Source organism: Panthera pardus, unplaced genomic scaffold (genome assembly GCF_024362965.1).
Source record: "Panthera pardus isolate Hobbes unplaced genomic scaffold, ASM2436296v1 HiC_scaffold_10, whole genome shotgun sequence".
In the NCBI taxonomy this organism is placed as follows: Eukaryota; Metazoa; Chordata; class Mammalia; order Carnivora; family Felidae; genus Panthera; species Panthera pardus.
The window spans coordinates 42,795,922-42,811,157 of record NW_026526655.1 but is presented as its reverse complement, the minus strand read 5'-3'; the positions used below and the strand labels follow the sequence as shown (position 1 = coordinate 42,811,157).

Sequence of the window (15,236 nt, the reverse complement as noted above, 5' to 3'; positions counted from 1 at the left end):
AACATCATAAATCTCGGAAAAAAATATAATCTAATATTATTACCAAATTTTACTCATGGGAAAACTTAGGTTCTGAGAGGTTAAATACCTATTTAGGTTTCAAGTTAGCTTAGACTAGAGAAAAAAAGAAGCAAAAGTTTCTGCAGGCCTATTCCCGCCTCTTTCTTCTACAAAATGCTATTTGTTTTTTTTTTTTTAATCTTTTTTTTTTTTTTAACGTTTATTTATTTTTGAGACAGAGAGAGACAGAGCATGAACAGGGGAGGGTCAGAGAGAGGGAGACACAGAATCTGAAACAGGCTCCAGGCTCCGAGCAGTCAGCACAGAGCCCGACGCAGGGCTCGAACTCACGAACCGCGAGATCATGACCTGAGCCGAAGTCGGCCGCTTAACCGACTGAGCCACCCAGGCACCCCTACAAAACGCTATTTGTAAGTCATGGGCTCTGAAATTCAAATGGAATTAAGAAATAAATATGACTGCACGTATCATTGGAGAATAGTTTTGCAGAAAATTCAAAACAATAGATAACATACTTTCTAACTGATTTTGGAATAAACTAAGTTATCTTATTACAGTGGTATTATTTTCCTGATGATGATGATAATGATAATGAGGACAATGAAGATGGCAACAGTTTTCTTAGGGTAACATTATAATTAGCTCTATTTCCTAAGCATATACCGATTCATGGTCAAAGTAAACAGCTAAGAAACATGCTAAGTTGCAGAATGCAGCCAGCTTGAAAGCTAGAATACAGGCCTGATAATCTACTGAGAAGACTGAGAGTTAATGGTTGCTTATCGTTGCTGATGGGATATTATGCTTCCTATTGATTGTTCGAATTGTAGAAGACAATGTGAATACTCTACTAAAACTACCACAGAGATAAGCTTGCCTGGCCTACCCGTTAAGTTCTTCCTTACGCTCCCACAGCTACATTTCATTAAAAACCAGAATCTGAGAACAGAGGTATATGTGCCAACTGTGAGGAGGGGTGAGTAGCCAGGGATGTGGGGACAGGAGTGGGATTCGCTCAGAGATTATTTCAAGCAACTGGAAACCCCCAACTTCCTTGGGGTTCTTTAAATAACAGAAAAATCAAGAGGAAAAAAACCAGTGGTGCAAGATTTGTAAAATAATTGTGACTGTACGTGAACAGTCAATCTGCAGAAGTGAATTTGGATGTGTGCTGCCTGACAAAACACTAATTGCTTGTTGGTTTAAACTCTGTAGACTAATAACATGCCCTTTCTGGAATACTTAATTTCTGGAGGACAAATGGCGCTTGTTTTTCAGCTTCATTTTCTGAGTGATTTTTAAAAATTTATTAACGTTTTTTTTTGTTCGACCTTTATTTCCAGTATTAAATGAAATTTTTAACGAAATAGTCTCGAGAGGGAGTTTTCTGGATAGCACACACAGCTTTGAATCTCAGAAAATGTAAGAGAAAGTGGAAAAACGGTGGGTTTTTTAATGGCCTGGTATATATTTTTTAGGCATTATTATGTAACACTATCAAACATTGGTAATGCGTTCACAACTCTTTGGAGAACTCTCCGTCTCATTCTGTGTGGGATAATTAATAAATTCATTGTTCTATGAAACAAAACATTAACGTTATCACCATAAAGGGTATTTGTTAGCATAAATGCTAAGAATAAAAGTCTTAGTAAATACCAAAAAAATTAAACTTGCTTTCTAAGATTTATTCATTCTTCTTTGTTATTGGTCGGATGTCTTTGGATTACGTGTTAAAGAATGGCCATGGAAATTAATGTTGTGTAAAAACTCTTACAGGATTCACAGTGAAGGAGGACCTACCAATCCAATATGGCTAATGCTGACATTCTGTACTAATATTGTCATTTCTAGGGTTATTGAGTGAGATCCCAGAGGGATTCAAAAGTAAGGATAACAAGATTGCTCTGTACTTTACCAGAGCACCAGAATGCCTTAAAGTCATGAAATGCTTCAGGGAGAACAGGCCTCAACGTCACCCTGACTAAATGTATTATATCTAGGAAAAGAGGTAGACTGGACAAGAATTAGGCAGAAATGGCAACTCAGACAAAGGAGAATAACACAGGTCAACAGTGTCAGGTAAGCTCTGACCGTGGGAGAGCATGTCCTGGCCAAAGGCACTTCCCTATCTCGATCTGAGGGTAGTGGTAGGTATCTTTAGAGTGTAGACATTTGTATCTTAGCTTGTTACCTTAAATATCTGAAGAATATATCCTCTATTCAAGCTCACTAAGTGACCTCATCCTGCTGGGCTTCTCAGAGAATTCAAGTCTAAGAAGAGAACGCATTGGTCAGGGGACCCGAGTCCTCCAGGTAATGCTTTCTCATTGCAAATCAACACACAGACATTGAATCTGATTAATTTGAGTTCACTGCTGAACAACAGCTTACTCCTGGTGTGCTGAAAATTTAGATTTCTAAGTCTACAGGTCCAAGAGCTTTTATACCAAATTTAGTCAATATCCGATTCCTGCCCTGTCCTGTCCCAGTTGCCCACCTCCACTGAATCACCATGTCCACAATGTGCTGCTGGTTTTGGTTCTCCATCTTTGACTAAGCCTATCTTTTTGTCCCCAGTTTCCATCCACTTCCCAAAGCTCACCAGAAACTGTGCTCCATAATCAGCAAATTCCTCACCCCACATCTTCAGAAGTTTCACTGAAATTCTCATCTCCCTTCTTGCATCCTGAAGTACTAGGTTTCTCCTAGAATACCACACGCTTTTAGTCTTCTCACAAGATGGCCATTTTCTCTACCCTCTTTTCCTGTGTTTCAGGACTCAGAGGTGGGTGTGGGTGCTAACCTCCCTGGTCCTCATTAGTATTTTCATGTTATTGGACCACCCCACTTCCCTCAAGCCTTATCACTGATTTTCATACATTGTTATGCCTGGAGTTTGGCTCACCAGTTAGATTTCTCTTAATTACATTTGAGTTCAAACCAAAAGTCTGAGCAATTTCCAAATGAACAGCTTAAAGGGAACAAGCTATGACCCATGAAACAAGGAACAGTGTTTAGAAACACAATATTTCTGAGGGATTTTAGTTTCAAAGACATTTAAAAACATTTTTAGTTGATTATATGTGTACACAATCTCAAATCATCAAGATGTGAGAACTGAATTTTCAATGTGCTTGATAATGTGGGTTCATATATGTGAAGCATATCAGACTCATTAACAAAAGCAGCAATCAAAGTGGTCTGGATATTTTGGGTTTTTTTTTTTTGAAACTGCTTGAATTCTATTTATTAGTTTTATGGAAAACAGCGTGTCTTGAAATTATGCAGAGCATTTGGACATATCCTCGTCTTCTTTCGGTTTCTCACGTTCTACCCATATTTATGCCACTTTTCCCAGGAATGGAAATAACAGGCTTGAGGTAAAAGGGTAAATTAAGGTGGAGAACTGTGTCACTTTCACTCGTGGTATCTAGATGTTCACGTTCAACCAGCCTTTCCTCTTTGCCTCCTGTGTTAAACAAAGCAACAAAGGCTAATCAGCAAGGAAATGCAACTCTTTTCCTTGATGCTTAGCTTTTGTTGCACGCATTTGTTCTGACCTTGATGCTCTGACTCTTTAAGGTGTGTGTGTATCTGTGTGTCTGCTGGTTGATGATGTACAAACACTAACTTTTCTCAGTAGAAAGAATGTTTCGCATAATGGGCATAACTTCTTATATATGACATTCCTGTTATTTCTGCTTGATACTTTCCCATCACTATGGTCACCCATTACACAGGCTTCTTTTAAAGAATGAATGTGCAGTTCTTTCATACAAACACCCTGGGATACAAACGACTAACTTTAAAGGTCAGGAAGAAAAGAAATGTAAGCGATATCACGATCTTGCAATTCTGTCAAGCCTTACGTCCTTTTACTAAATTTTTATTTGAATCTCATGTTTTGTTTTGTTTTGTTTTAATTTTTTTTTTCAACGTTTTTTATTTATTTTTGGGACAGAGAGAGACAGAGCATGAACGGGGGAGGGGCAGAGAGAGAGGGAGACACAGAATCGGAAATAGGCTCCAGGCTCCGAGCCATCAGCCCAGAGCCTGACGCGGGGCTCGAACTCACGGACCGCGAGATCGTGACCTGGCTGAAGTCGGACGCTTAACCGACTGCGCCACCCAGGCGCCCCTTGAACCTCATGTTTTAATAATCGGGTGATCATATTATTTTAAAGCGATCAAACTATATTGTACATAGAATTGTGCCTGGAGGCAAACTGAAAAGTTAGCCATGTGAAAATTTAGACATATCAACGTGCTGGAGACTTACAAATGGTAGGTGCTCAATAAATACTTCTTTACAGATGAATTAAAAAGTCTGCCAAAATCTCTTGCGACAAATTATTGTACGACTTGAGTAGGAAAAAAAGAAACCCCTTGTAATTGTAGGAGTCCAGAAATGAAAGTATTTGTACAAAAACTCTGAATATATATCATATGGCTGGACCACAGCCCATACAGTGTGTTACACTGTCCATTAATAAATTTTCAATTGTCAGACAAGAAGGAAAATAATAACAAATAGCTGGCTTGGCTAGTTTCTTGCTAATATGTTAGATAATGTCTTTTTAATTTCAAACTTTAATTTTCTTTTAGTTTATTTTTTGAGAGAGAGAGCAAGTAGGGGAGAGGCAAAGAGAGGGAGAGAGAGAATCCCAAGCAGGCCCCACACTGTTTGCACAAAGCCCACTGTGGGGCTTGAACTCACACACTGAGCCGACATCAAGAGTCCCAGTGGGATGCTTAACTGACTGAGCCACTCAGGTGCCCCTTATATTCAAACTTTACCCCTAAGGAAGGAGGCTTATTATCTCCATCGAACAGATGAGGAAACTGAGGCTCAGAAAGGTCAATTAATTGGCTCCAGGTTAAATAATCAAAAGCATGGCCAGTGTTTAAACTCGGCCCTGATTTTTAGTGGCCTTAACCACTAATTGCCTGCCACACCTTTATGGAAGAGAAAGGTACATGAGTAACACCTCAAAGTGAACAATTTGTTTCAGAAAGGAGCATTTCAAATCGGAAAAAGAGCACATAAATGATGCAGGATGCATTTATGAACTGGGGCATAAACACAAAGTTTTCCAGAGTCTACCAGGGCCCAAGGCAACTCTTCAGTAGGAAACGTTCATCTGTATTGCAAATACCATTTCTGTGTTTATCTATAACCATGAACATAACATAATATTACAGATGACTGGCTACATGATTTTATGGAGAAAACAATGAAAGCACAGAAGTTCAAGAGAGCAGGAAAAATTGTGAGCTAGAGTTCATAGAAAGCTTTATGAATTTTGCAGCAGTCTAATGTAAATCCCAGAGGGGAAAATACTTGAATTGAGATACTTTCCCTCAGAAATCTTGAGAAAATCTTGACATCTTAATTCATTTCCTGAGCTTAAATATTCTAGGCTAGTCTGGTGGCACTGTAATAGCCTGGGCAAACGTTTTTATTTATTTCACTGTTGATACCAATATTTGTGCTACACGCTGCTGCCTGCATTTGCTGCTATTTATTTATTTCCTACAGATCAAATTATTGGCCTAGACATAACATGCTTTCCGGTGAAGTGCTCTTTGTGTTCATGAGCAAACGGAAAAAGCTTCCATTTTAAATGCAGATTTTTTTCCACATGACTGAATTAATTCATGTTATAAATATGATATGTAACCACTTGATATTCATGTCGATATACATATAGTGGAAGAGGAATCGAGGCAAATAGTAGATTAATCAAGCAAGTGCTGTATTCGCATGGGTGGCTGGTCAATGTGTCAAAATACTGTGTCCAGTTCTGGGTCAACCACTTAGGTTTTCTGAGCCACAATTTTATTCCCCCTAGTATTTGTAACTGTGTTTTATTGAATTGACATGAGAGCGAATAAGGTAATGGGAATGGATCTCTGTAAACCTAGAAAGTATCACACACACTTTTTCTATTAATGTAGGATTACTTGGTAGCAAAAACTGTTCTCTTTGGTTTCTCTTGTCTATGTGAGGAAATAGAAAACAGAAGAGTAAAATTTAAAAATCAAAGAAGACAGAGCTTGTAGGATGTTTATGAGACAGAGACAGATTCGAAGAGAGGAGGAACTCTTTGTAGCATTTCACAACAATGTAGGTATCATGGTGAAACATTTTTGAGTCTGGAACTCTCAAGGAGTTAACCTCTAAGGTGCAGAGGAGGGTCCCAAAGTCTAAGAATGTTAAGTAGTGACACGTCTCCTCTGGTCCCATACCATTCACACTTTGCTGGATTCTGGAATTAGCGATGATGGTTTGAACCTTAGCTCTATCGCATACCCTTTTTAGTTAATCTCCCTGAACCTCCATTTCTCACCTGTCAAATGCATATAATATCTCCCTCACATTTCTGTCATCGAGACTGAAGGAGACAATATACGTGAAAAGCCTTTGTAAATTGCCAAGGCTTCTACAGAGAACAAGTTATGACAATTCACTTAGACTAGATACCCTTTCAAGATGTCAGTTTCCTCTCAGGGTGAACAAATGAGTCAATGGAATAATAGTAGGATGTATGGAATTTGGTTAAATGTATACTTCTGGCTTCTTCCTTTCATCTTTTAGACCTGAGCTTACTATCTAAATTAGACCCAAACTTCATATCTAAAGCATTGCTTAAAGATAAGGGAGAGGTTTCTAAAGAGAAACTTACCTAAAAAGAATTAATCTTCTCTAAATGTTACAAGAAACGGTGAAAGGCCACAGTGTAATGCACGATAAGAAGACAAATAGACTCCATGCATACCTGTACCTAAACTCAGAGCTGGGAAGACCCTGGCTTCCTCCCAAGACTGGAGATGACTCAGGATTAACTTTTTTCATTAACTGCTAATACAAGCAGGGGAAATTTCTTTTCCCCATATACACATTATAATTTACCATATTCTTTATCTTTACTTGGGCCTTCTGACTCTTCTGTTAATCCAGTTCCCGTCAAATCTGTAGACACACAAGGAAGATAAGCCGAACACATTCTCTCAACAGCCATTTCCCTTAGTATTCTGGGATTTATTTTTTTTCCAATTTGGAAATATACATAAACATAACTGATTTTTTAATCTGCCCCAGAGAGACTATCATTGAGTTACACGTATTCTAATTCTGTGGTCTAGAATTTATAGGAAATTATTACCAAAAAAAAATCTCCCCAGCCATATGAAAAGCCTACAGGCAAATTTCATAAAAATTATTGTTAAAGATATCATCCATTCTATGTTTTCCAGTGATGGCTTATAAGATCTATGCCAAATATTCTTTTAGAACTTAGCATTAGAGAAATTAGTTGTTTGGTTCCTGACCTGATTATTTATTTATTTATTATCAGACACTGAAAGCCTAGGCTGCATTTTAGCAGAGACTTAGAATGATGTGTTCACCCTTGTAAAGCCCCGTGGAGTGCAGAGAGCAGGGCCTCTAAATATTTGCTGAATGAACGAATTCATCACATTTCCTCTTTATACACTGGCTGCAAGGAAGCTTAGGGCTAAATGCAGTAACTGTAATAGTCCATGTTGCTGATATATTTATTTTCCTCTACAGTTATGCTTTGTGTTTTCACTTTCTCTTTTAACGATCTCATTGAATATGCTTTAATTGTAAGCCACCACAGATTATTTTGGAAACTGGTACAAAATGTCATGAAACAAAATTCATTTTATTTTCTAGATGGTAAAAGACAAAACAGTTTAAATTCATGGTTTGCTTTGCTTTTTGCGCATCTTTATGTATATGTGTATATTTTACAAACATAAAACCAAGTAAATTTTCCCTGGAAGATCATGTAGCTAGTTCTTCTGAGGCATGATCAGACTTTCAGCTAGAAAAGCAATATAATCAGAAAATATATATGCCAGATGAAGAAAAACACAATAGTTGGGCTTCCTTTTTTTTGTCAAGACACGAGGGAAATTTTTTTAAAAAGAAAATGTTGCAGATTTCAAGAGGTGTAAAACATTTGCTATTTATAAAATATGCTATTTACAAAAACTTCCAGAAAGAAAGTTTAATATTAACATTTTCAAACAATGGAAACCCTCAAAAGCTCCAGCTCTGTGGAGATTTTTGTTCTCGGAGACTTTCTGCAAGTAAATAGAAAGACCTAAATCGAAGCCCGAGTCTTAGACTGATGAAGAAGAATAACACTAAGTGGCCCATTTAGTTTATCAGACAAGGGTCTTGTCACTCTGCCTTGAAACAAAGAGCCAAAGCTCTTGATTCAGGACTCACTAACGTCTTGAGTCTCATTAAAAGAGAGAGGGCAGAAGAGAGACCCAAGTTAGGTACAACCAGAAAGCAGTGGTGGCTGGGATGATCTGGCAAATTCTTTGTTTTCCTCATCTCTATTTCAGGTATACGCCTGTGAGGTCTCAGAATTCACAGCTCTGCACAAATCCAGTCACACTGTAGTCTACCTCTGCTTAGTGTTGTTGGAGGCATGGCTCTCTTAGTTTGCATTTATTTGTTTGCAAATCGGCTCTTGCTGGTCCTTACTGCAGTCTCTTTCTTTTAAATGATATTAAATATGAGACACAAGATATTTATTTTTAGGTTTAGGCTCTCTTTAAATTATATTTTCATTTTTTTAATCAGAAATGTGTGTTCTTGTATTTAAGGTAGGCTCAAAGGGGAAACTACGGTGTGTTGCTAAAGGTTTTTCACATATAGTATTGAGGACATGTAAGAAGAAAATGAGAGTGTGTTAAGACTGGTATTTCCCTTCAGTGGGAGCATCCATGGATGTTTGTCTAACAGGGGAAGTGACTGTGACATTGAATGAGCTTGTGAACACACAGCAAACTTCTAGGAATGTGAGTCACACAGTGCCCATCTTCCCTCCTTGGGGAGTTTTGAAAATATGAAACAGAAATTAAGAGGACAATGACATACTGAGTCTCTGTTTGGTTCCTTTTATTTTCCCAATGTTTTATCCCCAAATTTATAAAAATGCAAATACTGTTGGGAACCTGGAAATGTTGAGGGACATGGCTATTATTTAAATAATGTCTAACGAGGGGTATACATCGTATTTTAATAAGATTGCCAATGAAAATAAAGACATCTAAATTAAATTCCATGGGAGTTTTAAAGTATGCAATCAATGGTTAATTAGAAACTGCAAGCTTCAATTGACATTATCTTTGTTCCTGTCTTAAATGTGGATTTCAACAAACATGTATTTTTAAACATTACTTTTATCTTAAAAATTTTTCGTCGGAAATTATTAAATAAATCTCATGTCAAACTAGAAGACCTTGGACAACGTGGAGGGTCTGAATAGTTTCCATTTGCCTGGATTTAAAAACACATTCTCTTTCCTTCTCATGTTCAATAAAGTGATAAGATAGGAAATAATGCCAACTGAAAGCATTGACATTGAAGGTCAGAAATTATTTGTTTGAAGCCAAATTCAAATATGAATTTTTTTGGAACAATATTTCAACTCCCAAACTCTTTGAAAATGGGCAAACTGTAAATATGTAATATGAATGACAATGAGAGAGCGGTAAACTCCATTATGATATTTAATGTACAATTTCGGAAACTCACATATATATGCATATTGATGCTAATCAACTTGAAAAGTTCTTTGTTTCAGGGAGAGGCTTGATTTTCCTATGAGTTCAATGATGGATGGTTCAATAGAGAACATTTTCATAATATTAACTTTTTGAAGATTTTTTTTCCCAAGCGAATTAGTTTGCAAAACAGGTATAAAGGTATTTTAAGCACAGTTAGTTACTCTTTATGTGAAAGTGAAATCTTTATGAAATCTTCAAATACTTTAGGCTACAGTAAAATTAAATATGCCAGGTAGCAGCTTATAATACCTTCAAGATATAGCTATTGTTTAGAATAAAATATAGAATTTAAATTTGATTTCATTTAATATTTAAAATGTATATTATTAGCTTCAGACCTCGATTTTTCATAATCTTCTATTACTTTTAATATTTTCCGGTGGATCAGCATATTTCAAAGTGCATTCTTGGGAACATGAGTGCTGTAAAAGCGCCCCCAAAACATGTGTTATTTATCAAATAAGTTTGATAAAAGCTATATATTATAAGGGATTATTCATAATCATTTTAGGTGTGATAATAATGAGATTTTATTTAAAAAGTGTTGATCTTTTAGGGTTGCAGGCTAAAGTATTTATGAATAAAATGATGTAATTTCTGGGATTTCTTTCCACATATTTTGAAAATGCTGAAACGGGATGGAGTTTGGGATGGGACCAGGTTACTACATTTGAGTGATGAATACATATCGGTTCATTATACTATCCAGCCTACATTTGTGTGCATTGTGTATGTATTGGAACAAAAATTAAATAAATTAACTAATTAATAAAAGATTCATATCTCTTAAAAATTTTACAGTGCACATAAAGAGCTCTGAGGTGCTCTGGGTAAGAAAGTCATTTGTTTACCTAGGCTCTTCCCAAACTTATTGACCACAGACAACTTTTTTTTTAAGGAATACCTGCTAATATCTTAGCTGGACATTTGGGAACACCTATACAATAGCAGAACTAATGTTTTTTCATGTATTATTGCTCATGATGATTCTGGGCTTCTAGCACATAAAAGGTTTTACATGTTGAAAATTATTAAAATAAAAATGAAAAATTAAAAAAAAATTATTTTGTTACTTCCAAATCCAAATCCGGTATGAGGTATCCATAGTACAATATCTGATTACCTTTCTTCAGTTTCATTGAGTTTAATTTTGTATATGAATATAACTTCATAAATACTGTTAAAGAAAATGCAATAACTGAAAAAAATGAATGATAATACAGATAGAAGCACTTTCGATTGACTAAATTGAGTCACTACTGTTTGATAGTTAAATGAAAAACTCTTTAAAAAATAAAAAAAAACCTCTACATATCGTTATCATCAATAATTTATTTTTATATTTCAATCCAAAATTTTATAAAATTTTATGATCTGCTATTTGCGTGCCCATCAACTATCTCTCACTCTAGAAGCATTACATTAGATAGAAATAGTTCTCAAAATAGCATTCTATAATTGCTAATAAAATGTATGTTTTTATATAAATGCTTGATAATTCTGCAGACGTCAGAAGCTACATTGTAGTTTTAAAGAACTTTGTTATTTTGAAAATAGTTTACACCTACCTTTTTAACTTTGCATGAAAGAGAGATCGGCTGTATTATTATCTATAGCTGTCCTTTCTAGTGTTTTTAGAGACTAGCAAAGCTTTTTCTTGTTGACTTTAATGAAAATTCAAGCAAGAACGTTTGCATTCATCACGATATGCTGCCAAAAACTGCATTAATTTCCATTGACGCCCATTAATTTGATAAATGTTTTGTCATTTGTACCGTTTGCACTGTCAAAACAAGTTAGTTATATCTTGCTGACATTTTGACAATTGCTTTAACTCTGGCAAAAAAAAAAGTATTTTATTTGCTTCAACAAAAATTCACTATTGCTTATTGAAGGTTTGAACTAAGCGAGAGAAGATCAGCACATGTCAGAAGTCTTGGAAGATTCAACTAAGGTTCAACGGTAAAAATTATTCTTTCAGAACTCTCTTAAAGAAGCGCTCATATTCTGTAGTAGAGAACATTATAAGTACCTGCATAATCTGTTCTTGCATAATGCCCATCTTCAGATTTAGTAGTTGTAGTTGTGTTATCTGCGTTAAAAAAAAAAAAAAATAACAATTAAAAGATTGATCAAATGCGTCCTAAACATCTAATGTCAAATTTACATTACTCCTCTGATAGTACCTTCATGACAATTAAGGAAATTTTACCACTATAGTTCTAAGCAACCTGTACACAAAGACAGATTTATGTCAATTTGCTTGAGAGCGAATAGTAGAATGATATCAGCTTTCTGAAGTTTGGGGCAGAGTAGGTTCACAATTACAACTGAGATAAGGTGGATGAAAGAATAACAAGTCAAAAAGCCAGGAAACGTTTGTTTCTGAATAAGAAACAAAACAGAACTTTCTAGTACATTGTGCTTTAAAAAAATGCACTTGAAACACTTCTATTGAAATCAACACATAAAAATGGTGCCATTTGTTTTTAAGTTCAAGGCTTGCTAATAAATCCTCAGCTTCTTTGCTAAAAATGACTTTGGCCCTTTTTTCCCTCTGCAACGAGACTGTCTGCTAAATACAGGCTTCTGTGTTTACGGCATTATGAAGACACAGTCCCATTATATAGAAAAAAGATACGGACTGTTGCTGACAGACCCTGAGACTCCTATAATCACCAAAATGCTACAGTAGACTCTGCTATCCATTATAAATCAGAACTGTTTTTCGGAAATGAAATAGCTTGCCTAATAAGGAGTTATCTTCACTCTGCACTTCTACACGAAGACTAAAAACATGCTTTGAAATGAATTTTGGTACGAACATTACCTTGACATCGACCCAACGACATGACTTCAATTTTCTCCTGTTTCTGACATGATGCTTCTTTGATTTGACATGCATTATCATAAGATTTCCCATCAGAAGCACAGAGGGGATTGAAGTTGGTTTGAGAGCAGTCGATGTTGCACACACACCTGTAGGAGAAGAGAAATAAAAATGGGTGAAGGGGCTTAATTGTATGCTGATGGATAGTAACTAGGCTTAGGATGGTGATCGCTTTGAAGTGCATACAAATATCGAATTATAATGTTGCACACCGGAACCTTATACAATGTTATACACCAATTTACCTCAATCAAAAACCTGTAACATCAACAGTGTTAAGTGCTGGGTTGGCAACATACAAGTTGGCAAAAGTGAATTGTATCCTTCCAGGGAAGTTCCTTCACTTTTCTATCTGAGATGAAAAGCACAGGACTAATTGAAAATAATTCAAAAGATTGAGAAATGGATAAAAAATAATAATAAAAAGGGAATATAATCATCAGTAAATCTTGGCCGCTGGAACTTTTAAAACAGGTACATAAACTTCCATGCTGATGCCTGTAGGATTTGAATAGGTTGAGGTAGCCATGAAAGTCTGCTTTACAATTTCCTCAAATGAGATCTTACCATGTGACTTCTATTCTCAGGATATTTGAATGGTGAGAGCGTAAAGAAAATGATTCAAAGGACATGTACACGAAAGTAAGCAAGGAGATTATTTGGAATGCAGTCAGGAGTTATATTTTTTCAGCATACATAAGGATGCACATGATGAGAACTAAAACAGGACTCTTTGATGGTCCTTAACGTTTTGGGAGGGAGCAGAAATCAAATTTGAGAATCAAATGAAAGGTACTGCTCTCTCCTCAGAAATATTCATACTCACATAAAACAATGTTTTGCATGAAATTTCAGAGTTTTTGTGGGCTCCTTGATGCCTACTCCATGGACTCCTTTCCCAGATATATACTTTTTCTAATTCTTGTAAGTAATAAGTAGAAGTTGATTAGCACTCATGATTTTAATATTTTTCTACAATATGCCTTAAAATGGTGAATTAGTGAGAATTAGATTGCCTGAATTAGCAGAATTACACATTTTGTTATTTTTTTTAAAGTTTATTTATTTACTTTTGAGAGACAGAGAGAAAGCACGTGTGTGTGAGCACGGGAAGGACAGAGAGGGAGGGAGAGAGACAGTCCCAAGCAGGCTCCATGCTATCAATGCAGTGTCCCAATAGCAGCTTGATCCCAAGAATCATGAGATCATGACCTGAGCCGAAATCAAGAGTTGGACGCTCAACCAGCTGAGCCACCCAGGCACCCCAGTATTGGACGTTTTATTTATTTATTTATTTATTTATTTATTTATTTGAGCAAACTTCATATGACTTTTCCTATGTTCTTATATTATAATTCTCCGTATTTTACAATCTACTTTGTTACTCAGACTATGTTTTACATGTGTGTAAATATGTCATTGCTTTAGAATATAAACTCGTATTTTATTTTTTTTTAATTTTTTTTTAACGTTTTATTTATTTTTGAGACAGAGAGAGACAGAGCATGAACGGGGGAGGGGCAGAGAGAGAGGGAGACACAGAATTGGAAGCGGGCTCCAGGCTCTGAGCCATCAGCCCAGAGCCTGACATGGGGCTCAAACTCACGGACCGTGAGATCGTGACCTGAGCTGAAGTTGGCCGCTTAACCGACTGAGCCACCCAGGCGCCCCTAAACTCATATTTTAAATTCCTATTAATATTTACATCATTTTTCTAAATAGGTTATATGCTTCTTGAAGTGGTGAAGCACACATTTTACTTCTATATATCTTACTTAGAGCTGGGCATATAATGATAACAATAATAATCAGCTTACTACATGCTGGGTTCTTAACATGCATTGCTTTATTTAATCTTTGCAACAACTATGTTATAGATCAATGATGGAGCAATTATAAGGTCAGGGAGCTAGTAAATTGTGGAACAAGGACCACCCACGGATGTGTTGAAGTAAAATATAGCCCCTTTCCTCTCACCATTGGCTGTATGTTAGACTTTCCCAGAAAACTTGTAAATATACGAATTATCAGCAGGTTTCTGGGCCCCAGTAACTCTGGGGGTAGAGACTACGATTCTGCCTTCTTAGGCAGTCCGCCTGGCACTGGATCTACTTCCTGGGAATCACTGCTTGATCCATGTGTTGATTAAGTGAGAGAGGGTTTGTCTACACACCAGGGCTGCTCAGAGTGTAGTCCTTAGACCATCTGTATCAGAACTACCTAGATCTCTGTTAAAAGTGCCGGCAGAAATTGTGCTAATGCACTTAACTTTTGTTTTCTTTTTCTTCTTTCTTCTTTCTTTCTTTCTTTCTTTCTTTCTTTCTTTCTTTCTTTCTTTCTTTCTTTTTTTGTAAAAGAATTGCTTTAGGAACACTTGGTTATTTTTACTTTCACCTGTTTAGGAACAAATAGCTAGGACAGATGGTAACCATCTCCAAATGCTTAAGTCACTGAGGAGTGGAGTTCCTACCTCGGCTGTGATGTTGCTGCTGAGATCACAACATGGGGACCTGGGCTGATTCTTGGCATCTGAAAAATCTGAGATTGGGAGCTGCCTACATGTTCAAAGAACTTTTGGTCCTTTTCACAGTGGATTTGGGAAAGTAATTTTGTAGATCACCCTTGGTCTCCTTAACCGTTTGTGGTAAATAAAGAGGGGAGGATACTGACGTTTATTTTTTAAAAGTTGGTTCCATTTACCTTCAAACCA

The 15,236-nt window shown here is 36.3% G+C and overlaps 1 protein-coding gene and 1 long non-coding RNA gene across 3 annotated transcripts in view; both read right to left on the bottom strand.

The window, feature by feature from the left end:
- TMEFF2 (transmembrane protein with EGF like and two follistatin like domains 2) overlaps positions 1–15,236 on the bottom strand; it is a 230,249-nt gene that overhangs the window by 36,223 nt on the left and 178,790 nt on the right. The window contains exons 6-8 of one of the 2 annotated variants that reach the window (XM_019462757.2): positions 12,467–12,615; positions 11,669–11,728; positions 6,938–6,997 (exon numbers count right to left, since the gene is read on the bottom strand). In XM_019462757.2, coding sequence (XP_019318302.1) covers positions 6,938–6,997; positions 11,669–11,728; positions 12,467–12,615 — 269 coding nt within the window. The remainder of the gene's footprint in view (positions 1–6,937; positions 6,998–11,668; positions 11,729–12,466; positions 12,616–15,236) is intronic. The other variant, XM_019462767.2, reaches the window with a different exon arrangement.
- LOC109274849 (uncharacterized) lies at positions 416–6,927 on the bottom strand. Its single transcript, XR_002083862.2, has 2 exons — positions 4,170–6,927; positions 416–3,920 (listed from the first exon to the last, which is right to left on the bottom strand). It is a non-coding gene; the product is annotated as an uncharacterized LOC109274849 (long non-coding RNA).